We start from the raw sequence: 25,729 nt of genomic DNA, 5'->3' as shown, positions 1-25,729 counted from the left end.
TTAAGGGAGACTTCACCCCATTCACATTCAAAGTTATTATTACTAACTCTTTATTGCCCTTCATTTTATCTTCCCTCTCTGAATTTTTCCCTTTTTTCCCTTTATCCACATTCCCCAGTATTTTGTTTCTGACTATCACCACCTTTGGTATGTTTGCCCTCCTATATCCAACCCCCTTCCCCTTTTTCCCCTTTCCCTTTGCCCCTTTTTCCTTCCCTTCCTTTTGATGGTTCCCCTTCCCCCCCTCCCCTTTCCACCTTTTAATACTTGAAAGATAAAAAAAGTTTCTTAACCTAAGTGAGTGCATGTATGTTAACTTTAATCCAAATCTGATGTGTGTAAGATTCAGGTGATTCTCACATCCTCTCTTCTTACCCTCTATTGCAATAGGTCCTTTGTACCCCTTAATGTATTGAGATTTACCCTATTCTGTCTCTTTCATCCTCCCATCTCTTTACTGTCACCTGTTTTAAGGGGGTATTGTGTTTAAATTATTCTATCTGAGTCATAGAAAATTCATGAATGTCCATCATTTCTGGCTAAGTATATTCTCTCTAATAGAGGTAAAATGCTCCAGAGTTATTAGAGCCTTTCTCCTAGGTATGGATAAAGTCAGATTCATCTTATTGGATAGCAGTTTCTTGGATAACTCATGATTGTCCATCACTTCTCACTAAGTATATCCTCTCTAATAGAGTTACAATTCTCAAGAGTTATTAAAGTCTTTTTCTCAGGTAGGGATATAGCCAGTGTTATCTTTTTGGATAGCAATTTTTTTAACCTTTTTTATACCTTTTCTTGTGTCTCTTGTGTCTCCTGTTGGAAGTTCAAATTTTCTATTCAACTCTGGTCTTTTCATCAGGAAGTTGGAAGTCCCCTATGTTGTTAAACGTCTGTCTATCTTTTCCCCTGGAAGAGAAAACTCAGTTTTGCCAGAAAGTGAATTTGTGGATACATTCTAAACTCCATTGCTTTTTGGAATATCTCATTCCAGGTACTTTGATCCCTTAATGTTGATGCAGCCAGGTCCTGTGTAATCCTTACTGTGGCTCCTTGGTATCTAAATTGTTTCTTTCTGGCTGCTTGCAGGATTTTCTCTTTTATCTGATTGTTCTGGAATTTGGCTACAATATTCCTTAGTGTTTTCATTTTGTTATCCTTTTCTGGAGGCAATTGATGTATTCTTTCAATATCTATTTTGCCATCTATTTCCTTGTTGTCAGGGCAATTTTCCATCATTAAATCATGTAATACTAAGTCCAGACTTTTTTTTCCCTTCAATATTTTCAGGACAACCAATGATTCTTAAATTGTCCCTCCTACTTCTATCCTCTATGTCCATAGTTTTGCCGAATAGGTATTTCACATTTTCTTCTATTTTTTGATGTTTTGGTTTTGTTTTACAGATTCTTGATGTCTCCTAAAGTCATTAGTTTCCACAGCCTCCATTCTTAATTTTTTTAGAGAAGAATTTTATTAATTTATTTTCTGCAACTCCTTTTCCAATTGGTCAATTCTATTTTTTCAAAGTGCTTTCCTTTTGACAAACTGAGGTTTTGAGAGTATTATTTTCTTTTTATATTGGTCCAATTGCATTTTCCAAGGATTTTGTTTCTCCTTGCAAGGTATTAATTTTCTCTCCAAAGTTTTCCAATTGATTTTTAAACTCCTTCCTGATTTCTTTAAGAAAGTCTTTCCGGGCTGAAAAACAAATTTTATTCCCTTCAGAGGTTCTAGATCTCTCTGAGTTAGGGTCTTTACTTTTTCAAAATTTTTCTGTGGACCTCCTTTTTCACTGCCCTTTCTTTATTTTCCTAAGATCTTGTGCCAGCAGTTTCGTGTTGAGGATCCTAGAGGATTTACACCTTGAGTTTAATTACTCCAAGTTGGTTGGCCAGTAGGGAGAGCTAGGGGCTTTGCTTACTGAGTTTAATAATGAAATGTAGGCTGGCCAGTAGGGGGTGCTGATTGCTTTCTCTGGAGTGTTTGTGACCTTGCTTTGAGGCCCTTTCCCTTGGCCTGGAGGATGTGGGTGGTGCTGCTGGATACTCTTATCCTGGAACAATGTCTGCTATGCCCTGAGGCAAGGTAATTGTTCTTACTAGTCAGCTGAGAGATTTCTGCTGACAATGCCTGAACCTAGGAGTGGAGTGGGTTCTTACTGTGTTTGTTCTGGGAAGAGGACTCTATTGAAGTGAAAGTATGAAGTCTGAGGTCCTCCAGACCAGTGGAGCCTAGCAGATCGATGTCTGCAAGTCTCCATGCTGGAACTTGCTCTCCAGCCCTGTTGGAGTTCCCCAGACCATCAGTCCCACAGTCAAATCCTCCACACCCCAGTTGGTTTTTTGGACCTGGGCTACCACAGTCAATGCCTCTGTGGCTGATCCTAGGCTAGTCCTGCTCTCACACCTCCCAGCAGGGTCTCCTCTTCTTAGTGCCCAGCTCATCCATGATACATGAAACCTTGAGGTAGATGTACTCCTCCTAGTTTCTTTTTCTGAGTTTTGTCAATCAAATTTCTGTTAAGAGTTTTGTTTCAAAGGGCGGCTAGGTGGCATAGTGGACATGACTGTAGGAAACTTGGAGACCTTGGAGAGTGGTGGGAGCAAGATCCAGCTTTAGCTGTGGATACTTTGGCTGGGGCAGAAGAACTACAGAAGGGTGAGTTGCAGCATAGAGTTTCAGAACATGCCTGGAGAACAACCAGCTGTGTCATGGACCAGAACTTCATACTTTCTGTGGAGCCCTTTGCCCAGAACAAACAATAAACACCCCCCCCCCCCCCCAGGGAAACAGGACTCACTCAACAGAAAGAGATTAACTCCCTTCCCCAGGGCCCATTCCACTTTTCAACTCAGACCCTGCAGCTGAGGATCTCACTCCAGAGAAAGCAACCTACTGCCTGGCCCTTGGAATTAGTAAGCCAAGTTAACAAAGCCTCTAGGATCCTCAAAAGAAAACCTCTGATAGCCAGCTCCCCTTCCCCCAACACAAGAAGGAAAAAAGACCAGAGAAAAGGGGGGGGGGGGGCATGGAGAAATACTTAGAAGAGAAAGATTCTAACCCAGAGAGATCTAACACTGCTGAGGAGAATATGAATTGGTCACCAGTCCAGAAAGACTTCCTTGAAGAAATCAGGAAGGAGTTTAAAAATCAGTCGGAAAAATTGTGAAAAGAAAGTCAAGAGAAAAATTAACACATTGTAAGAGAAAACTAACATCATGCAACAAGAAAACAAATCCTTAGAAAAAACAACTGGACAAATACAAAATGAGAATAACACTCAGATCTTCATTGGGCAAATGCAAAAAAATTGATTCTCTCAAATCCTCAATTGGACAAGTGAAAAAGGCAAAATGATTCTCTCATATCCTCAAATGGGAAAATGCAAAAAGGAAATGATTCTCTCAAAACTATACTTGGGCAAATAGAAAAGTCCTTAAAAATAGAATTAACCAACTGGAAAAGGAGTTGCAAAACATAAATGAAGAAAAATATTCTCTTCTAAAAAGAAGAATGGAATTGGTGGAAATAATAACTTCATGAGACAACAAGATTGTGTTAAACAAAAACAAAAGATTGAAAAAAATAGAAAAAAATGTAAAATACCTCATCAGCAAAACCACTAAGCATGAGAACCCATCATGAATGGACAAACTGAGAATAATTGGCATTCCTGAAAACATTGAAGGGAAAAATAGCCTGGACTTATTATTACAGGATTTATTGATGGAAAATTGCCCTGGTATCATGGAACCAGAGGGGAAAATAGTTATGGAAAGTATATATCGATGCCCTCCAGAAAGAGATCTTAAAATGAAAAGACCAAGGAACCTTTTGTCCAAATTCCAGGACTATCAGATAAAAGAAAAAATCCTACAAGAAGCCAGAAAGAAAAAATTAAGCACCAAGGAGTCACAGTAAGGATTAAGCAGGACCCAGCCACAGCATCATTAAAGGATAGAAGATATTCTGAAGAGCAAGGGAGCTTGGAGTACTGCCAATAATTCACTATTAGGCAAAGCGGAACCTTCTCTTCCAGTTAAAAAGATGGACATTTAATGAAATGGGAGATTTCCAAGATTTCACAATGAAAAGACCAGAACTAAATAAAAATTTGGACATCAAACAGGAGGCTCAAGAGACACATGAAAAGGTTACAAAAAATCTACTATAGAATAAGATGAAACAGGTTATATACCCACTTGGGAGAAAGAGTCTCATAACTCTTGAGAATTGTAATTCTATTAGAATATACATAGCCAGAAGTGATGGACACTCATAACTTTTCTGTGATTCAGATAGAATGATTTAAAAACTATACTTCCATAAAAAGGCAGGTAGTAAGCAAAAGGGAGTTTGTAGGGAGACTGAATGGGGTAAATCTCAATAGATCAAGAGGTACAAAAGACCTATTGTTATGGAGGGGAAGAAGGGAGGAGGTGAGAACCACCTGAATCGTAATCTCATCAGACATGGTAGAAAGTTAACTTAGACACAATCAAGTTAAGAAACTTCTCTTACCTTTCAAGCAGTAAATGGGGTAAAGGGGAAAAGGAGAAGGCGGATAGGGAGGGGGAGATAAAGGGGAACTAACAGAAGGAAGGGAAGAAGGGGAAAATGGAAATGGGTAAAAAGGGGAAGGGAGTTGATATAAGAGGGCAAAGACACTGAAGGTGATGGTATTCAGAAACAAAACACTTTGGAATATGGGAAAAAAGGGATAAAAGGTGAAAAATAAAAATAGAAGGAAGATAGTTTGGAGGGCAATAAAAAGTTAGTAATTATAATTTTGAATGTGAATGGGATGAATTCTCCCTTAAAACATAAGCGAATAACAGAGTGGATTAAAAACTAGAATCCTACAATATGCTGCTTACAAGAAACTCATTTAAAGCAGACAAATACATATAAAGTAAAAGTAAAGGTTTGGAGCTAAATATATTTTATTTCAGTTGAAATGAAAAAAGCAGGGGTAGCAATCCTTATCTCAGACAAAGCAGCTGTAACAATAGATAGCATTAAAAGAGATAATGAAGGAAACTATATCCTTCTAAAAGGTACCATAGACAATAAAGTAATCTCAATACTAAATATGTATGCAACCAATGGGACATATCATACAAATTCTTGGAGGAGAAGTTGAAAAAGCTACATAAATGCATAGACAGCAAAACTACTAGTGGGAGACCTCAACCTCCTGCTCTCAGATTTAGATAAATCATATTATAAAATAAACAAGAAGGAAGTTAAGGTTTTAAAATAGATTGTTAGAAAATCTAGAAATGATAGACTTATAGAGGAAATTGAATGGGGATAGAAAGTAATATACTTTTTTTTCTGCAGTACATGGCACATACACAAAAACTGACCATGTACTAGGACATATAAACCTAATGATCAGTTGCAGAAAGACAGAAATAGTGAATACATCTTTCTCAGATCATAATGCAATAAAAATTATATGCAATACTGGGCCAGGGACATTCAGACCCAGAAGTGATAGGAAACTAAATAACCTCATTTAACAAAGTGAGTGGATGAAACAATTATATAAAGCATTAATTATTTCATCCTATATAATGACAATAATGATGTAACCTTTTAAAACCTATGGGATACACTCAAGGTGGCTGTCAGGGAATACATTATAGCTTTAAATGCTTACATGAATAAATTGCAGAAAGAAGACACCAATGAAATTAATATTCAACTAAAAGAAATTAGAGAAAGAACAAATTAAACCCCCCAATTAAATACCAAATTAGAAATTTTGATAATTAAAGGAGATATTAATAAAATAAAAACCAAGAAAACTATTGAACTAACAAATAAAACTCTGCTTAATTTGATTAGAAAAAGAAAGAAGTAAACCAAATTGCTAGTATCATAAATCAAAAATCAAATCACCACTAATGAGGAAGAAATTAATGTAATAATTCAAAATTATTTTGCCCAACTCTATGCCAATAAATTTGCCAAAGTAAGTGAAATGGATGAATATTTGCAAAAATATAAATTGCCTAGATTAAATGAAGAGGAAATTAAAAACCTAAATAACTCTAGCACAGAAAAAGAAATTCAACAAGCCATTATTGAACTCCCTAAGAACAAATCTCCAGGGACAGATGGATTCACAAGTGAATTCTATCCAAAATTTAAAAAACAATTGGTTCTAATTCTATATAAACTCTTTGGAAAAATACGTGAAGAGGGAATTTGACTAACCCTTTCTATGACACCAATATGCTGCTGAAACCTAAACCAGGAAGAATTAAAGCAGAGAAAGAAAATTATAGACCTATCTTGCTGATGAATATAGATGCTGATGAATATAGATGCTGATGAATATAGATGCAAAAATCTTAAATAAAATCTTAGCAAAAGGATTACAAGTGACCACTAAGAATAATACATTATGATCAAGTAGGATTTATACCAGGAATGAAGGGTTGGTTCAATATTCTTAAAACTGGTAGAATTATTAATTATATCATTAATATACCTATCAGAAATCATGTGATATTTCAATAGATGCTGAAAAAAGCTTTTCATAAAATACAGCACCCATTCCTGAGAGACTGTAGGAATAAATGGAAGGTTCATTAGAATCATAAGTAGTATCTATCTGAAACCATCAACAAGCATTATATTCAATGGGGATAAGCTTGGGGCATTCCCAATAAAATCAGTAGTGAAACAAGGATGCCCATTATCACCACCACTGCTATTCATTATTGTATTAGAAATGTTTGCTTCAACAATAAGAGAAGAAAAAAATGAAGGAATTAGAATAGGAAGGAGGAGACAAAACTCGTACTCTTTGCAGATGACATGATGGTATACCTAGAGAACCCCAAAAAGTCATATAAAAACTTCTAGAAATAATTAGCAACTTTAGCAAAGTAGTAGGATATAAAATAAACCCTCATAAATCCTCAACATTCATATATATATATATATATATATGTATATATACATATATATATATATATAACTAGCAAAATTCTGCAGAAAGAACTAGAAAGAGAAGTTCCATGAAAAGTAATCCCAGAAAAAATAAAATACCTGGGAGTTCATCTGCCAAGGCAAACTCAAAAACTTTTTGAAAACAATTACAAAGGCAAGGTGGATAGAGCACAGACCCTGAAGTCAGGAGTACCTGAGTTCAAGTCAGGCCTCAGACACTTAATAATTACCTAGCTTTGTGGCCTTGGGCAAGCCACTTGTCCCCACTGCCTTGCAAAACCTTAAAAGAATAAACAATTACAAAACCCTTCTCATGCAAATAAAATCAGATTTAAATGCCTGGGCAAACATTAACTTTTCATGGTTAGGTCAAACAAATATAATAAAAATGACAATTCTACCAAAACTAAACTACTTGTTTAGCACCCTTCCAACCAAAATTTCCAAAAAAATTACTTTAATGAGTTAGAAAAAGTTGCAAGCAAATTTAAATGGAGAAATAAAATGTCAAGAATTTCAAGGGATTCACTGAAAAAAAGTGCAAAAGAAGGTAGCTTAACCTTACCAGATCTAAAATTACATTATAAAGCATTGGTCCTCAAAACTCTCTGGTATTGTCTAAGAAATAGAGTTATGGATCAGTGTGCTCGGGGACCTATCCCGAGCCTTTGCCTGGATACATACCTTTCCCCGGTCTTCGGACGTCTCGGACCCGTCGGTCTTCAGACGCACGGACCCTCCTTTGGGGAAGGAGGGCAATAACTGGACAGAACACCCGGTTGCAGTCTAACAAGCAGGTCTTTATTGCTTACATAGCAGCGAAAAAAAGATCTCCTCTTTCCCAGTCCCCTCCCTTATCTAGTCTTCTGTTCCTCCCCGGAGCTCCTCCCCTGTTCCTCCCTCATGGGCGGAGCCACTCCTGTTACTGGGGCGTTCCCAGCACCCATGTGGGTGGGTTCACACCCCCAGGTGTCTCCTAACCCATAGGTGGCCAAGGTCCAGAGCTGGGTCCAGAGCAATTCCCCCTTTTTGTTTAGACAGGGGTAGTGTCCATTTTTGGTCGTTCTCTGGGATTCTGGAGAAGAGCACGAGGGTCAGCCTTTGATAGCGTATTTTTGCAGCAAGCATATGTAGCAAAAGAGGCAGGATAGAAATAATCATAGTCTTAATATCCTATAATAATAAAATTATTTCAGATCTGAATTAAGCACACATACACGGACATATGTACGAACTCACAGAAAACAATCATTTTTAACCAAGCTGTGATTGATGCCCTGGCCGGCTTCAATCCTAGAATATAGGAACATTTTCCTATCCCTCCAGGCCAGTAGAGAGATGTGAAAATGTCTCATTGAAGTTTAACTACACATATTATTGTTTTTTTTTAATGAACCAATTAAGACCGGTCAAGAAAAAATAACTTTTAGAATCAATTAGAATGTCTTGAGGAACCTCTTATATAAATTTATTAAGAATTTTTAAATAACCAATTAATATAAAATTTGAATGCATTCTTAAATAACTCTATAAAATATAATTTTAACTATTCTAGCACACAAAAATGTAGTTATAAGTACAAGCACTGGTGATGTGCATTCTTCTTTCTATTTTGCAGTAATATAGGACAGTTCTGGCAGAAGGCCTCAATCCTTAGAGAAAGTGCTGCCTGCAGTCGCTTTCACCAGGAAAGATGAGATGCAAAACGGTGGATAATAAATATTTATATTGGTGCTGAACGAGGAGTGCGATGAATAAGAGACATGGTATCTGCCTTGATGTTGATCAAGGCAGTCTTCATTAGGGATATTAAAAACCGTATCAAGCAGGGGCCAAAAATACAAAGGAGAAATAATATGGCAACAGGACCTATCCAGCTGAATAACCACTGTAAAAATTGTAAATGTTTGAGATAATTAGCAATATTAAAGGCAGCAGTTTGATGATTTGAAAAATCAGTCGAAATATTTCTCAGTTCTTGAAGCAATAAGGCTAACTGATGAATGTCTGATGAAGCATTATGAGATAGTAGTGTACCCTGTCAATGCTCGATCTACCATATCATTTCCACTGTAGATGGCCCCAATAGTAGAGACATGGGAATGGACGTGCAGCACAAACACAGGACAATGACGAGAGAGGAGAAGATTTTGATAAAAGCTTTAGGGAGTTCTCGAAGTGCTGTAGCACAATATAGACTGTCAGTGATAAGATTAACAGGCACGTCGGCAAGATAAGCAAGAGCACGTGTAACAGCAAGGAGTTCATTTTTCTGGGCTGAGGTATACTCAGTGGTAAAAACCCGCAATATTTGCTTTTGTGGGACGTAAAAGGCTGCCCGTTTATTTTTGGTGGCGTCTGTGAACACATTTGGTCCATCAACAGGGGTAGGGGAAATAATTCGTGGTGGGGGTTGTAATGAAAGACTGTCCCATCCACGCAGCGTTGGGGTTAATGGAAGATTGATGACATCACATGAAGTAAGTAGGGCAGCCCATTCAGGGATAGAGTCAGTAAAATAATGAAGAGCACCTTCAGAAGCACAAATATTTAAAACAGGATATTTTCCAAACATACAAAGACAACGATCAGACATAGCTAGGAATAAATTGGCCAGCATCGTAAATTTACAAGGGATGCTTCTTTTACTTCTCTGGAAATATTGCCATTCTATGACACCTTGCTTTTGATAGAGACAACCAATATGTGACCTTTGATTTAAAATGGTAGCAAATATAGGTTGCTCAGGATCAAATTGAACTATAGACTCATGACACCTGGACAAAATCTGTGTCATGGCCTCTTTGGCTTGTGGGGTCCAATACCGGGGTGAGGTCAATGTGGAATCTCCTTTCAGGATATCATAAAGAGGATACATCAAATCATCAGGAATAGGAACTGTAGAACGTATCCATTGTATGGAACCAATAAGTTTCTGGAAATCATTAAGGGTACTACATTTCTCTAAATTCACCTTTGGGGGCATTCTAGATGCCCTCCCTTCACTAAGGGTGTGACCAAGGTATTGATAAGGGCTAGTATCTTGTATCTTATGAGGAGCCACTTGAAGCCCATATTTACTCAAGGAAAGGAGCATTTCTTTTGTTAATCCTTCTAGCTCTGTGGCTTGCTTAGTAGCCATGAGAATATCATCCATATAATGGATTATGATGGCCTTGGGGTACTTACTGCGCAGCGGGTGAACAATAGCTGCAACATATGCTTGGCACATAGTTGGACTATTGGACATTCCCTGAGGTAATACAGTAAACTGATACCTGATTGATGGGCTTTGAAAATTTTTTGATGTTACCGAGAATGCAAATTTATTGAAGGGGAATGCTATAAAAACAATCCTTAATATCTATTATCTTTATAACAAATTCCCTGGGTATAAAGGCAGGAGAAGGAAGACCCGTCTGTAGCGGGCCCATAGGAACCATTCTTTTATTCACCGCCCGTATGTCAATAAGCATTCTCCAGGTGCCAGCTTTCTTTTTTATTACAAATACTGGAGAATTATAAGGGCTGGTGGTAGGCTCAATTCTGTGTTGTAACAATAATTCCTTAACTATATCTTTTAATGCGGTGAGCTTCTCCGTAGTAGAAAGGGGCCACTGTTCCACCCACACAGGGTTATCACTCCTCCAAGTAATCTTTGGGCAGCTCACCATAACAGTAGCCCCTAGGAGTTTGTTGCCAAATGTTCAGGGGTGGTAAGATACAATTGTAACTGATGTAACAAATCTCTACCCCACAGGGCAGAGCCTAGTCCCGTAATCTTTAAGGGACGAATAAAACCACTTTGTCCTTCATAACTCCATCTTAAATGACGCTCTGCTTTTCTAGCCCCTTGGTGGCCTCCCACCCCCAAAATAGGGGTGGTAGATGACATAAGTGGCCAAGAGGGGTCCCACTGTGCTGAATCAATAACAGAGACATCAGCTCCAGTGTCGATCATTCCTGACACTAATTTGCCTTCTATATTTATCTGTATAATAGGCCGTTGTGATCGGACTTCAGTGCACCAATTTACTTGTGGGACACTCTCACTCTCAATCCATGGCAAAGATATTCCTCGGCCAATAGCCATGCCAGGGGGAAGGGTTACTGGGTAGCAGTGTAGGTTGGTAAGGTATACAGTAGTGTCACCAGATGGCAGGAGTTGGGTGTGGACAAGTACAGGAGAATATCCTGTAGCACCCACTATTAGTCGGGGAAATGTGGCAGGGACCACTTCTATAGAGGCAGTACTCCAGGGGTTGATTATTAATGAATCCTCTTCCTTTCCCTGCTCAGCAACTGTTAGAATAGTTTGACCTAGATCCTTTCATTTTGTAGTTCCCTCTGATAGCGCTCCTGTAACCCTTTTGGTTCCGGGTCTGGCCCCATGGGCATCTCTGAAGCTACTCTGATCGGATAGGCTCTGGTGCCGGGGCCCCCATGGGGAGGGCCCCTCCTCCCGTTTCCCGGAACCAATGTTTTCTTAGATCTACAGAACTTTGCCATATGTCTGCCTTTTCCACAGAAATAGCAGGTGGGCTGTTTATTGCCCTTCTTTTGACCTGCACGACACTGTGCCATAAAATGCCCTTCTTTTCCACAATTAAAACAAACGCCCTTTCATTGTTTAAGGCCTTCACTAATCCCCTGAGCTATGGCTATCACCATGGCTTGGTGTTTTCTACTTTTAGGGGGGGCCTCTAAGAGGCACTCGATTATATCACTTATGGAGGGATTAGCGCCCAAACCAGTCAAGAGCTGTTGATATTCAGGGCGAAGACCCTCTTTTACCAACTGCGGAATAAGCAGTTTGGAACCAGCTGTGTGTCCTAAAACACGTACGACTGTTTCTTGTACCCTGCTGATAAAATCTGTAGGGGTTTCATTGGCTCATTGTTTAAGACCAATAAATTTCTCCCTTTCTGCCCCTTGGGCTTCTAGCTTCCCAAAGGCTCTGGCATGGCAGAGTTGGATAGCTGCGAATACCATAGGGTGTAAATGTATTTGGTCTCCAGGTCTTTTCCATCTTCCTGTCCCTGTAATCATCTCATAAGCCTCATCAGGGTTGGTGATACCTCTCTCCTCTATATACTGTTCTGCCTCTCTCTTTACAAGGGCAGTAAAAGTAACTGCTTGTCCTGGGGTGAGCACTGCACCAGCAACCTCTTGCCAAACATAAGGGGTCCAGGGCCATGCAGCAGTGGCATTAGTTAATAAATGTTTCACATATGGCGAAGAGGGGCCGTACTTGGCAACAGCTTCCTTGAGTTCTTTCAATACTTTAAAAGGAACTGGCTCATGACGGCGATTGCCACCCTAGCCATCATCAAAAACAGGACAAAGAGTTGGAGTAATACCCCAATCTTCCCAAGCTACAATTTCCCCTTCTTCAGCAGCCGCTTTAAGACTGCGTGCTATGAGACTTTCTGGAGCAGGACCCCTAGAAGAGCCAAAGGTGAAACTGGCTTGGTGTTTCAGAGTCATAGCGGACAGAGAGGTGGAGACTTCTTCCTCATCTGTCTCTGCCTGTGGGTGTGGCCTAAACACTTCCTCCTTTCTCAATGTTTGCTGCGCCACAGTCCTGGGTCTTAATTTCTGCTGCGCCACAGCCCTGATTCTAACTTCCTCCATATTCTTCCTAGCTCCATATTTATTATGTTTCTTATAAGTTTCTCTAAGTTCTGCCCAAGGATAAATCGGAGGAGGATTATTACAACCCTCCTCCTCAGAAGATTCTCCTAATGATTCTCCCACTTGTGTGCCAATTGTTTCTCACCCACAGGGACAAGAAGCACCCTGTAACATTGTATTTATGACAGAATAAAAGGAGAAGTCCTGGTCAGTTAAGATTCCAGGGCATGACTCATCAAAAGAAGCCAACTGTTGCCCAACTGTCTCCCAGTTCTCTTTGATAATCCCTGAATGTTCTAACCAAGGGGAGAACCCCCACACCTTATCTACAAATTCACGGCACTGCTTAATATGTGGCTTAAATTGATGCCGCTTGCCTAATTTATATAACTGACAAGCTAGAACTGCCTTTTCTTCGGGTCTAATAAGGGGAAAACCCATTCCCTGCCCCATAACTTTGGCCCAGATTAATCTCAAGTTAATCTGAGGCTGTCCAGCTCTTCTCCCTGTTAAGGGAGGCCAGGCAGAAATTCCCTTGGTCCCTGTTCGGGACGCCAGCTGCTCGGGGACTATCCCGAGCCTTCGCCTGGATACATACCTTTCCCTGGTCTTCGGACGTCACGGACCCATCAGTCTTCGGACGCACGGACCCTCCTTTGGGGAAGGAGGGCAATAACTGGACAGAACACCCGGTTGCAGTCTAACAAGCAGGTCTTTATTGCTTACATAGCAGCGAAAAAAAGCTCTCCTCTTCCCCAGTCCCCTCCCTTATCTAGTCTTCTGTTCCTCCCCCGAGCTCCTCCCCTGTTCCTCCCTCATGGGCGGAGCCACTCCTGTTACTGGGGCGTTCCCAGCACCCATGTGGGCGGGTTCACACCCCCAGGTGTCTCCTAACCCATAGGTGGCCAAGGTCCAGAGCTGGGTCCAGAGCATCAGTGGAAGAGACTAGGTGCAATAGCAGGAAATGATTATGGAAATCTGCTGTTTGATAAACCCAAAGAGTCCTGTTACTGTGATAAAAACTTTCAAAAAAAACTGTTGGGAAAATTGGAAGTAAGCAGAGATGAAAGTTAAATTAGGCCAACACCTCACACCCTATACCAAGATAAGATCCAAATGGATAAAGGATTTAGACATAAAAAACTATCTAATAAGCAGACAAGAAGATCAAGGGAGTAGTTTACCTGTCAAATCTTTGGAAAGGGAAATAGTTTATGACCAAGGAAGAGACAGAGACTAAATAATTTTGTCTACTTTAAATTAAAAAGCTTTTGCACAGACCAGATCATTGTAACCAATATCAAAAGAAATGTAATGAATTGGAAACAATTTTTGCAACTAATATTTCTGACAAAGGACTCATTTATAAAACATTCAGAGAACTGAGTCAAAAAACACAAGCCATTCCCCAATTGACAAATGGTCAAAGGCAATTTACATCTGAGGAAATCACAGCATTCCATAGCCATATAAAAAATTGCTCCAAATCATTACTTATTAGAGAGAAGCATATTAAAGAATCTCTGAGATACCACCTCACACCTCTCAGACTGGTCAGTAGGACCAGAAAGGACAATGATCAATGTTGGACGGGATGCAGGAAATCTGGGACACTAACACATTTCTGGTGGAGCTGTGAACTCATCCAACCTTTCAGGAGAGCAATTTGGGATTATGCCCAAAGGGCAACAATAATGTGCATGCCCTTTGACCCAGCAATACCACTACTGGGTCTATACCTTGCAAAGATGATAAAAAAGGGTAAAAACATAACTTGTACAAAAATTTTTGAAGCAGCCCTGTTTGTAGTGACAAAAAATTGGAAATTAATTGAATGTCCATCAGTTGGGGAATGGCTTAACAAACTGTTGTATATGTATGTCATGGAACACTATTGTTCTATTAGAATCCAGGAGGCATGGGAATTCAAGGAATCCTGGAAAGATTTGTATGAACTGAATCTGAGCAAGATTAGCAGAACCAGAAAAACATTGTACGCCCTAACAGCAACATGTGTATTAAGTATAACAAGGCCTATTCTCTCTCCCACACTTTCCCCCACTTCTCACCCAGGGTCGTTAATCCCTTATTAAGTGAAACACTGGATAAGTCAAACCCTGTTTCAATTTACTGCAAAAATCTTAAAGATCTTTGAAGGTCTCACCTGAGAACTTTTGAAATGATATAAGTTACAGAGACACTAACTCAGCACTTTGAAGTTTATGATGCTTCAAGGGCTCTATGTACTGGGTGGCTCTGGAGGCCTCACCTGAGAAATTTGCAAAAGTTTGTAATTTACAGTGACATTGATTTGATGCTTAAAGGGTTCTAAGGAATGGGAGATTCTGGAGGTCTCACCTGAGAACTTTACAAATGATTGTAAGTTTGGGAGACACTGACTCAGGACTACGATGCCTTCATTAGATAAAGTTCAAAGTACAGTAGAATTAAAGTGGGTCAAAGGATAATGAGACACTGAAGTTTAAAGGTAACAGCCAGACATTTCTTCAGGGCTTTTAGTCTCAAATATAGGGATGTCATCTTGGACCTCTTTAATTGAGAGATAAGAGACTTCCAGGGTACAGCCAAGATAGTATCATGTAGATAACATACTGATCCAGCCTTTCCTTACCAAAGACAAATGAAGCCTCTACTCTTACACTCACACTACAGATTCCACCAAGAAAAAAAGATTTAAAGAAGTTTTCAACTGCAGACATCATGGAGGATCTTAAGTGAAGGACCAGAACTACAACAACAAAGATGACCAAAATAGATAAAAGAGTAATGTCTATTGGAATCTACTTTAGAGAAAAAGAAGACAGCAATGCCATGTCAAGAAAATATCAGTGAAAAATCCACTCACAGGGAAAGTATCAAAATTATCTCTAAATTTGACTCAAATACAAAAGCTCATCGAAGAGCTTTAAAAAGGAATTTAAAGGAAGAAGAAAGAATGGAAAGAAGAGGAAAACAGGAAGAAGAAAAATGGAAAAAGGAAATGAGAATCATGCAGGAAAATTGTGACAAGTTGACCAAACAAATCAATTCTGTTAAAAGTAAAAATAACCAACTAGAAAAAGGAAACACAAAAGACAATTGAAGAAAATAAAATCCTAAAACCCAGAATTGAACAGTTAGAAATCAATGAATATATAAGACTATAAGATTCCATCAAACAAAATAAAAAGGCTGATAAAAAATTGAAGAAAATATAAAGTACCTTATAGAGAAAACAAATGACCTGGAGCATAAATCCAGGAAAGACAGCCTATGACTCATGGGACTATCAGAAAGCCTGGACCAACAAAAGAATGTGGAAAACAACATGCAGGTAATTATAAGAGAAAACTTCCCCAATCTACTTGAATAAGATAACAATATAACTATTGAAAGAAGCCAGAGGACCCCTCCAGAAAGAGTCTCCAGGATATAAACTACTAGGATTGTTTGGATAAATTCCAGAACCCTCAATTAAAAGAGAGAATACTGCAATCAGCAAAAAGAAAGCAATTCAAATAAAAGAAACAGACTAGCACAGAACCTATCAGCCTCACCATTGAAGGAACAGAAGTATTGGAATAACATATTTCAGAGAGCTAAGGACCTGGAATTACAACCCAGGATGTAATACCCTACCAAATTCATCATTTACTGTCAGGGAAAATCATGAATGTTCAATGAATTACAGGGCTTCCAGAATTTCCTGTCACAAAGGCAGAACTGAACAAAGAATTCAATTGCTGAACACAAGACTGAGTTGCATAAAAAAGGGAAAACAAAAAGTGTCCTGAACAAGCAAAACTGTTTTAAACAAATGCTAGTCAACTATCAAATTGTATACGATCCTAAAAGGGGAGATATAGCACTTCTAATACTTTAGAACTTTACCTCTCTAAGGATAATTAGAGGGTATAATATAATTGAAGGGAATGAACCTAAAGGATATGGGCAGAAATGGGGTCTTGTCTCTCAATTTAAGAGGTCCAAGATCACATCACTATGTTTGTGACAAAAAGCCCTAAAAAAAAGCAGGACTGTTAACGTTAAGTTAAATTTCTCATTTTATTTTGACTCACTTTAATCATAAGGTGCTAAGCATCATGTCTAATGAGGGCATCATTGACTGCAAGGGCCTAAGATAGTGTCTCTCTTATTTAAAATCATTTATAAAGTTCTCAGATGAGACCTCCAGAGCCTCTCAGTACTTAGAGATCTTCAAGATTCTTTCAGCTAATTAGGTCAGGGTTTGAGTTAACAGGTGCTTCATTAACAAGGAGTTAAGTACTCTGACTAGGAAGGGAGGAAGGTAAAAATGTGAAAGACAATTGGTCTGGGGGGAGGGGCACAAATAGTCCAAGAAATAATATTGCCTTGGAATACTTTGGCTTGTGAGGAAGATGGAGTGCACTTGGAAGATACTTGAAAAGGGAGTAAGGTAAAAAAATGATTATAATTATAATTTGATACAATTTGAGTCAATGCTCCTTATCAAACAATAAACAGTCAGTGATGACATCTTGATAAAAAAGGAGCTTGTCAAGCAATCAAATAATCGAACTTTGATTGATAATACCTGATTAGTAATATTAGAGAATGAAGGGAAGAGGCACAGAGATCTATAATTTTAGAGCGAAAGAAGGGAGAGTGTGAATGCTGAGTAAATTCCATTCAATAGATTTTGCCCAGTTAGGGAATAAGATACATTCCCACTTGGGTTTAAAAATCTAACTTAATCAACAGGGATTGGGGGGGGGGGCTGGGAAAGGGAAGAAGGGACTGATAAAATGGAAGGCAAGGTATACCTGAAAACAAATTGAAATTTAAATTTTTAAAAGAAAAAAAACAAAGGGGGAAAGGTAGTCAATTTTGGTGAGGAGGAATAAGAGAAAATGAAAAGAGATGAATATAAATGGAGAAAGATAGCATGGAGGGAAATATATAATTAGTAATCTTAACTGTATATGTGAATGGGATGAACTGTCCCATAAAATGGAAACAGACAGCAGTATGGATTAAAAACTAGAATCCTACAATATGTTGTTTACAAGAAACACATTTGAAGCAGAAAGATAAACACAGGGTAAAAATAAAAGGCTGGAGGAAAATAAATAATGCCTCAGCAGAACTAAAAAAAAAAAAAACTGGGGTAGTGATTCTAATCTCAAAGTAAAACCAAAAATCAATCTCATTAAAAAGGAAAAGGAAATGACATCTTCTTAAAAGGCACCATTAGAAATGAAGCTATATCATTACTAAACATGTATGTACCTAATGGGATAGAAGCTAGATTCTTAGAGGAAAAGCCAAGTGAATTACAAGGAGAAATAGACAGAAAAACTTTAATATTGGGAGGCCACAACTCTCTCTCTCTCTCTCTCTCTCTCTCTCTCTCTCTCTCTCTCTCTCTCTCTCTCTCTCCTAGATAAATCTAAGAAAAAAATTTAAAAAAGGAAGTAAAGAAGGTGAAAGAAATCTTAGAAGACTTAGATATGATAGACCTCTAGATAGAAAAGAATATACTTTTTTCTCGGTAGTACATGGCAACTTCACCAAAATTGACAAGGTACTATGACACAAAAAAACTTAAAATCAAATGCAGAAAGGCAGAAATAAGAAATGTATACTTCTCAGATCACAAAGCAATAAAAATTACAGGTAATAAAGGGTCAAGGAAACCAAAAACTAATTGGAAACTAAATAACTTTATCTTAAATAATGGTTGGATCAAACAGCAAATAATGGAAATAAATAATTATATCAAACAAAATGATAATAATGTGACATCATACTTAAATTTATAAGATGTAGCCAAGACCGTTTTGAGGGGAAACTTTGTATCTCTAAATTCCTACATGAATAAAATAGAGATAGAGGAAATTAGTGAATTGTGTAGGTAAATAAAAAGGTAGAAAAAGAGCAAATTAAACATACCCAATTAAATACCAAATTAGAAATTCTGAAAATCAAGGGAAACATAAATAAAATAGAAAGAAAAAGCCTATTGATCTCATAAATAAATCTAAGAGTTGGTTTTATGAAAAAAGCCAATAAAGTAGACGGACCTCAGCTTAATCAGATTTAAAATAAAGAGAAAATATAAGGAAATTAACAGTATCAAAAATGAAAATGGTGAACTAACCACTAATGAGGAGGAATTTAAAGAAATAATTTGGGAGGTGATTTGCCAACCTGTATGTTGATAAATTGGACAACTTGAGTGAAATGGATGAATATTTACAAAAATATAAACTATCCAAATTAACAGAAGTGGGAATGAGTTGCCTAAATCACCCCATTTCAAAAAAAGAAATTGAAGAAACCATCAATAAACTCCCCAAGAAAATGTCTCCAGATTCAGATGGATTTACAAGTGAATTCTACCAAACATTTAAGGAACAATTAATTATTATTCTACATAAACTGTTTAAAAAATTGGGGAATAAGGAGTTCTGGCAAATTCCTTTTATCACACCAGCATGGTGCTGATACCTAAATGAGGAAGAACCAGAACAAAAAAAAAAGAATTATAGACTAATTTCTCTAATGAATATTGATGCAAAAATCTTAAATAAATTTTTAGCAATGAGACTAGCGTAAGGCATTACCAAGATAATACACCATGAACAGGTTGATTTTACACCAGGCAAGGAGGGATGGTTTAACATCAGGAAAACACTCAACATAATTAAACATATCAACAATATAAACCAACAGAAATCATATGATTATCTCTATAGATGCTGAAAAAGCCTTTGATATAATACAAAATCCATTCCTATTGTAAACACTAGAAAGTATATGAATAAATGGAATTTTAGTTAAAATAATGAATAGGCTCAATTTAAAAGCATCAACAAATATTATATTTAATGGGAATAAACTCAGAGCATTTTCAGTAAATTCAGGGGGGGACAAAGGATGTCCATTATTACCATTACTATTCAATATAATATTAGAAATACTAGCATTAGCAATAAGAGAAGAAAACAAAATTGAAGAAATCAAAATAGGCAATGAGGAAGCCAAATTTTCACTCTTTGCAGATAATACGATGGTTTACCTAGAGAATCTGAGAATATCATCTAAAACACTGCTTGCACCAAGTAACAACTTCAACAATGTAGCAGGAAATAAAATAAGCCCACAAAAATCATCAGCATTTCTATATGGAACAACAAAGCTCAAGTACAAGAGATAGAGAAATTCTGTAGACAACAAATAACAGTAGACAACATTGAATACTGAAGTATAAAGCCCCCCCCCCCCCAATACAATCAGGTCTAAATAATGGGGAAAATGTCAAATGCTTATGGACACATTGAGTTAAAGTAATAAAAATGAAAATTCTACCCAAATTAAATTATTTATTCAGTTCCATCCCAATCTAACTATCAAAATAACTACTTTACCAAACTATAAAAAAGTAAATTCATCTGGAGTAACAAAAGGGCAAGAATAGCAAGGGAACTGTTGAAAAAAAAAGTAGAGCAAGGTGGCCTAGCTCTAAGAGATTTAAAACTATTCTATAAAGTAGTAGTCATCAAAACTGCCTGATACAGGTTAAGAAATAGAGTAATGGGGGGCGGCTAGGTGTCCTAGTGGATAAAGCACCGGCCTTGGAGTCAGGAGTACCTGGGTTCACATCAGGTCTCAGACACTTAATAATTACCTAGCTGTGTGGCCTTGGACAAGCCACTTAACCCCATTTGCCTTGCAAAAAAACTAAAAAAAATAAAATAAAATAAAAATAAAGTAACTGCAGACAGAATGAAATACTTGGAAATCTACCTCCCAAGACAAAACCAGAAACTGTATGAACACTCATACAAAATATTTTTCACACAAATAAAGTCAGATGTAAATAATTAGGAAAAACTGTTAATTGATCATTGCTAGGTCAAACTAATATAATAAAAAATGACAATTCTGCTAAAAAATAAGTTTCATATTCAATAGCAAACCAGTCAAACTATTAAATACCTAGTTTACAGAACTAGAAAAAAATAGTAATGAAATTCATCTGGAGCAACAAAGTATCAAAAATAAAAAGGGGTGCATCTTTTTTCAGATACAATTATTTTATGATATACTAAAAATCATGTGCAATAAAGGCCATGAAGAGATTGCCTAAAAGTAATTGAAAACTTAAATACCTCAGTTTTGTAAAATGAGTGGATAAAAAATGTGTCACAGAAAGATTTAATAATTTATTCAAGACAATGACAATAATGAGGCAGCATACCAAATTTATGAGAAATAACCAAAGCACTTTTTAAGATAAATGTTATGTCTCTAAATACTTACAGGAATAAAATAGAGAAAAAGATCAATTAACTGAACATGCAACTATAAATTTTAGAGAAAGAACAAATTAAATTTTCCCAATTAAATACCTAATTGAAAATTCTGGAAATTAACCATGAAATTAATAAAATCATAAGAAGGAAAACTATTGAGCTAATAAACAAAAACAAGAATTGGTTTTATGAAAAAACAATAAAATGGATAAACCTTTAATTAATTTGATTTTAAAAAGAGGAAAACCAAAGAACCAGTGTCAAAAATGAAAATGTGAATTCTTCACCAATAAGCGGGAAATTAAAATATTAATTCAGTATTTTTTTATCCAACTGTATGCCAATAAATTTCAAAATCTAAGTGAAATGGATAAATATTTTTAAAAATATAGACTATTCAGATTAAAAGAAGAGGAAACTAAAGACTTGATTTGCCCTATTTTGGAAAAAAATGAACAAACCATCAATGAACTCCCTAAGAAAAACTTTCCTGTGACAGAATAATTCACAAGTGAATTCCACTAAATATTCAAGTAACAATTATATCCATATCTATATAAAGCAATTAAAAAGAGGTGATGCAAGATTTTTTTAAAAAAATTCTTTCTATGACATTAATTATTCTACTTATATTTAAGGCAGCAAGAATCAAAACAAAGAAAGAAAATTATATACTATTTTCCTAGTGAATATGGATGCAAAATTTTAAATAAAAATCAACAACATGATTATAACAAATTATCATTAGAATAGTACATTGTGACCAAGCAGAATTTATTACAGGAAGTCTGGGTCGGTGTAGCATTAGGAGAACTATCAGCTTAATTGACCATACCTAAAAGACAACATATGATTATCTCTAAAGATCCTGAAAAAGATTTTGACAACATACAGCACTCATTCCTATTAAAAACATTACAGAGTATAGGAATAAATTGAATGTTCCTTGAAATGATAAAAATTTTCTATCTAAAACCATCAACTAACATATGTAGGGAATAAGCTAGAAGCATTCCCATTAAGATAAGGGATGAAACAAGTATGTCCATCATCACCATTGTTGTTCAATATTGTATTATAAGTGTCAACTTTAGAAATAAAAGATGAAACATAAATTGAAGTAATTTGAATTGGTATTGAAGAAAGAAAATTCTCAGTCTTTGCAAATGATATGATTGTATACTTAGGGAAACCTAGAAAAGCATCTTAAAAACTATTGGAAGAAATTAGCAACTTCAGCAAAGTCCAAGAATATAAAATAATCCCACCTAAATCCTCAGTATTTCTATGTATTACTATGTAAGAAATACTATGTATTTCTATGTATTACTAACAATATGCAGCAGCAAGAAATAGAATAACTCATTTAAAATAACTGCAGACAATATAAAATGACTTAATATTACAGGATCCAGGATTCTACCTTGGCAGAACCAGGAACTTTATGAAACATCTATAAAACATATTCACACAAATAAAATCAGATCTAAATCAATGGGAAAATGTCAAATGTTCATGGGTAAATCAAGCTAATATAATAAAAATGATAATTCTACATAAAATAAATTGTGCATTCAGTGTTATCTATACCAATTAAACTTCCAAAGCATTACTTCACAGAACTAGAAAAAATAACAACTAGACTCATATGGAAGAACTAAAGGACAGGAATATCATGGTAATTTGGAAAATATTAGGAAAAATGCTAAGGAAGGTAGCCTACCCATACTACATCCAAATTTCTATTATAAAACATAGGTTATCAAAATTGTTTTGTAACTGGATAAGAAAAAGAGTTTTGGATCAATGTAATAGAGTAAATACCAAAGAAATAGCATTAAATGATTATTGGAATCTACTGTTTAATGTACCCAAAGGTCCCTGTTCCTGGATAAAATTTGCTCTGATAAAAACTGCTGGGAAAACTGGAAGACACTATGGTAGAAACTAAGCATAGACCAATATCTCACTCCCCTCTACCAAGGTAAGTTTGAAATGGGTGTAGTTTAGAGAGAAAAAGGAATAGTTTGCTAGTAAGATCTATAGAAAGGGGAGTAATATATAACCAAAGAAGCAATAATTATGAAAAATAACCTGGATAATTTTGATTACATCAATTTAAAAAAAAATGCACAAAGTCGACTTCCGGCCAAGATAGCAGAAAGTAGACAGGCACAGTTCTAAAGTCTCCTGATCTTTCCCCCTATATATCATATGAAACAAACCTCTTAAAAGAAATCCCAACCACAAAACAAAAGAAAGAAAAGCCAGGAGAAAGAACATCTACCTCAGAATTTGTCCCCACCAGCAGCACTGCAATAATTTGGGCAGGTGCGTCTGGGATCAGAGGGAGATCAGCCCCAATCAACCAGATTAACAGCTGAATTAGAACCGGGAGTCTGAGGGCCTGAGAGCCAGACCTGCTGGATCAGTGGTGGGGCTAGATGGCAGGGGCTTGAGTCAACTAGGGAGTAGAGGCACTGGTGTTGGTGTTGTCCCCCGGGGACCTTGTGGACAGGGCAGGGAGGAGAGTTCTGGTGCAGGAGAGCTGTAGACACCATCCCTGGGCTCCTCTGTTCTGAGGAACTCAGAATCCCATTACAGTTCAGACCTCTTCCTGAACAAACAAATGCAAACTAATTCTCCCTAAGGCCCAGATGTGTGAGCAGAAGAACCAGCCCAGCTGAGAAATGACCTCAGACCAGGGTAAAGAGCACCACTGATTGAAAGCAAAAGAATTCAATAGCTCCAACTCATCCCTTCAAGCAAAGGGAGAAGGCCTCAATCAAGGTCACAGACACTCCAGAGAAAGAAACCAACACCTCCTACTGGCCAGCTATTGAAATTGCACTCAGTGAGTAAATCATTTGGGGATCCCAAGCCCCTGTGAACTAGCCCCTCCCCAACTCAAGGTCTTAGCAAAATGAAGAAAGGTCAGAGGAAAAGTGGATCCATAGAATTATTGGAAGGGAAAGACCCTAACTCAGAAAGACCTAGAACCTATGAGGAGAATATGATCTGGTCTTCAGCACAGAAAGACTTCCTTGAAGAAATAAGGAAGGAGCTTAAAAATTTGGGAGAGACAATTAATACCTTGCAACAAGAAAACAAATCCTTAGAAAGCAAAACCAGACAAATAGAAAAGGAGAATAAATATCTCACATCATCAATTGGACAAATACAAAATGAGAATAATTCTCTCAGACCTTCAATTGGGCAAATGCAAAAAGAAAATAATTCTCTCAAAACCTCAACTGGTCAAATGGAAATCTCTTTCAAAAGTAGAATTGACCAATTGGAAAAGGTGTTGCAAAAGGTTAATGAAGAAAACTCCCCACCCCCCAAAAAAAGAATGGAATCTACAGAAACTAATGACTCCATGAGACAGCAAGAGTCAGTTAAACAAAATCAAAAAATAGAAAAAAATAGAAGAAAATGTAAAATACCTCATCAACAAAACCACTGACCTCGAGAATAGAGAAAGGAGCATAGGACATCCTGAAAACATTGAAGAGAAAAAAAAAAGCCTGAACTTAATATTACAGGATCTAGTGATGGAAAACTGCCCTAATGTCATGGAATTGGAGGGCAAGGTAGTTATTGAAAGAGTACATTGATCCCCACCAGAAAAAGATCCTAAAATGAAAACACCAAGGAATGTTGTGGCCAAATTCCAGAACTATCAGATAAAAGAGAAAATCCTGCAAAGGGCCAGAAAGAAACAATTTAAATATCAAGGAGCCACAGTAAGGATCATGCAGGACCTGGTTGCATCAACATTAAGGGATCGAAGGGCCTGGAACAAGATATTTTGAAGAGCAAGGGAGATTTGAATGCAGCCAAGGATCTACTTTCCCGCAAAGCTGAGCCTTCTCTTCCAGGGAAAAAGATAGACATTTAAAGAAATGGAAAAATTCCAAAAATTCCTGATGAAAAGACCAGAGCTAAACAGAAAATTTGGACATCAGACAGGAGGTTCAAGAGACACATGAAAAGGTATAAAAGGTGGGGTGGTAAAAGGGAAAAAAACGGCTATTCAGTAAGTTGAAACTGGCTATATCCCAGCATGGGGGAAAATATTCTCATAAATCTTGAGAAATGTAACTCTAATAGAGAGAGTATACCTACCCAAAAATGATGGACATTCATGACCTATCCATGAGACTTCTATCTAATGGGATGTAACTTGCTGTAACCCCACTTGGGAGAAAGACTCTAATAACTCTCAGGAATTTTGACTCTATTCAATAGAATATACTGAACTAGAAGGGACAGACACTCAGAATTTTCAATGACTTAGATAGAATGATCTAAAAAATACTACCTCCTTAAAAAGGAGAAGAAGAAAGAGATGGGAGGAGGGAGGGGATTGAGAGGTACAAAAAAACCTATGGTAATAGAGGGGAAGAAGGGAGCAGATGAGAAAGACCTGAATCTTCTTCTCATCAGACTTGGCTTAAAGTCAACCTACACCTACACAGTTAACTTATAAAACTTCTAACCTTTTAAGTATTAAGAGGGGAAAAGTGGATGGGGGGGTGGAGAAAGAGAAGGGGAGTGGGGGAAATAAGGGGAAATAACAAAAGCAAGCGAGGTGAAAAGGGAAAGTGGAAAGAAAGGGGAGGGTGTGATATAGGAGGGCAAACACTGAAGAGGGTGGTACTCAGAAAGAAAATACTGGGGGATATGGATAAGGGGGGGAAAGGGGGGAAATACCAACAGAGGGAAGATAGCATGGAGGGCAATAAAGTATTAGTAATCATAACTTTGATTGTGAATGGGATGAACTCTCCCTTAAAACATGAGCAAATAGCAGAGTGGATTAA

General features: G+C 37.2%; 1 protein-coding gene across 1 annotated transcript; it reads right to left on the bottom strand.

Annotated features, from left to right (window-relative positions):
* Positions 1 to 10,654: 10,654 nt before the first annotated feature.
* On the bottom strand, positions 10,655 to 11,062 carry LOC141519269 (endogenous retrovirus group K member 25 Pro protein-like). Its single transcript, XM_074231587.1, has one exon. The coding sequence runs from the start codon at positions 11,060 to 11,062 to the stop codon at positions 10,655 to 10,657; it is 408 nt and encodes a 135-aa protein (XP_074087688.1).
* Positions 11,063 to 25,729: the final 14,667 nt, after the last annotated feature.

Source organism: Macrotis lagotis, chromosome 3 (genome assembly GCF_037893015.1).
Source record: "Macrotis lagotis isolate mMagLag1 chromosome 3, bilby.v1.9.chrom.fasta, whole genome shotgun sequence".
Lineage (NCBI taxonomy): Eukaryota > Metazoa > Chordata > Mammalia > Peramelemorphia > Peramelidae > Macrotis > Macrotis lagotis.
This window is presented reverse-complemented; position numbering and strand designations above follow the sequence as displayed.

Bases quoted from the DNA above. Each gene is read 5' to 3' on its own strand.
- LOC141519269 (XM_074231587.1), bottom strand. From the start codon at position 11,062: ATGGCTATTGGCCGAGGAATATCTTTGCCATGGATTGAGAGTGAGAGT.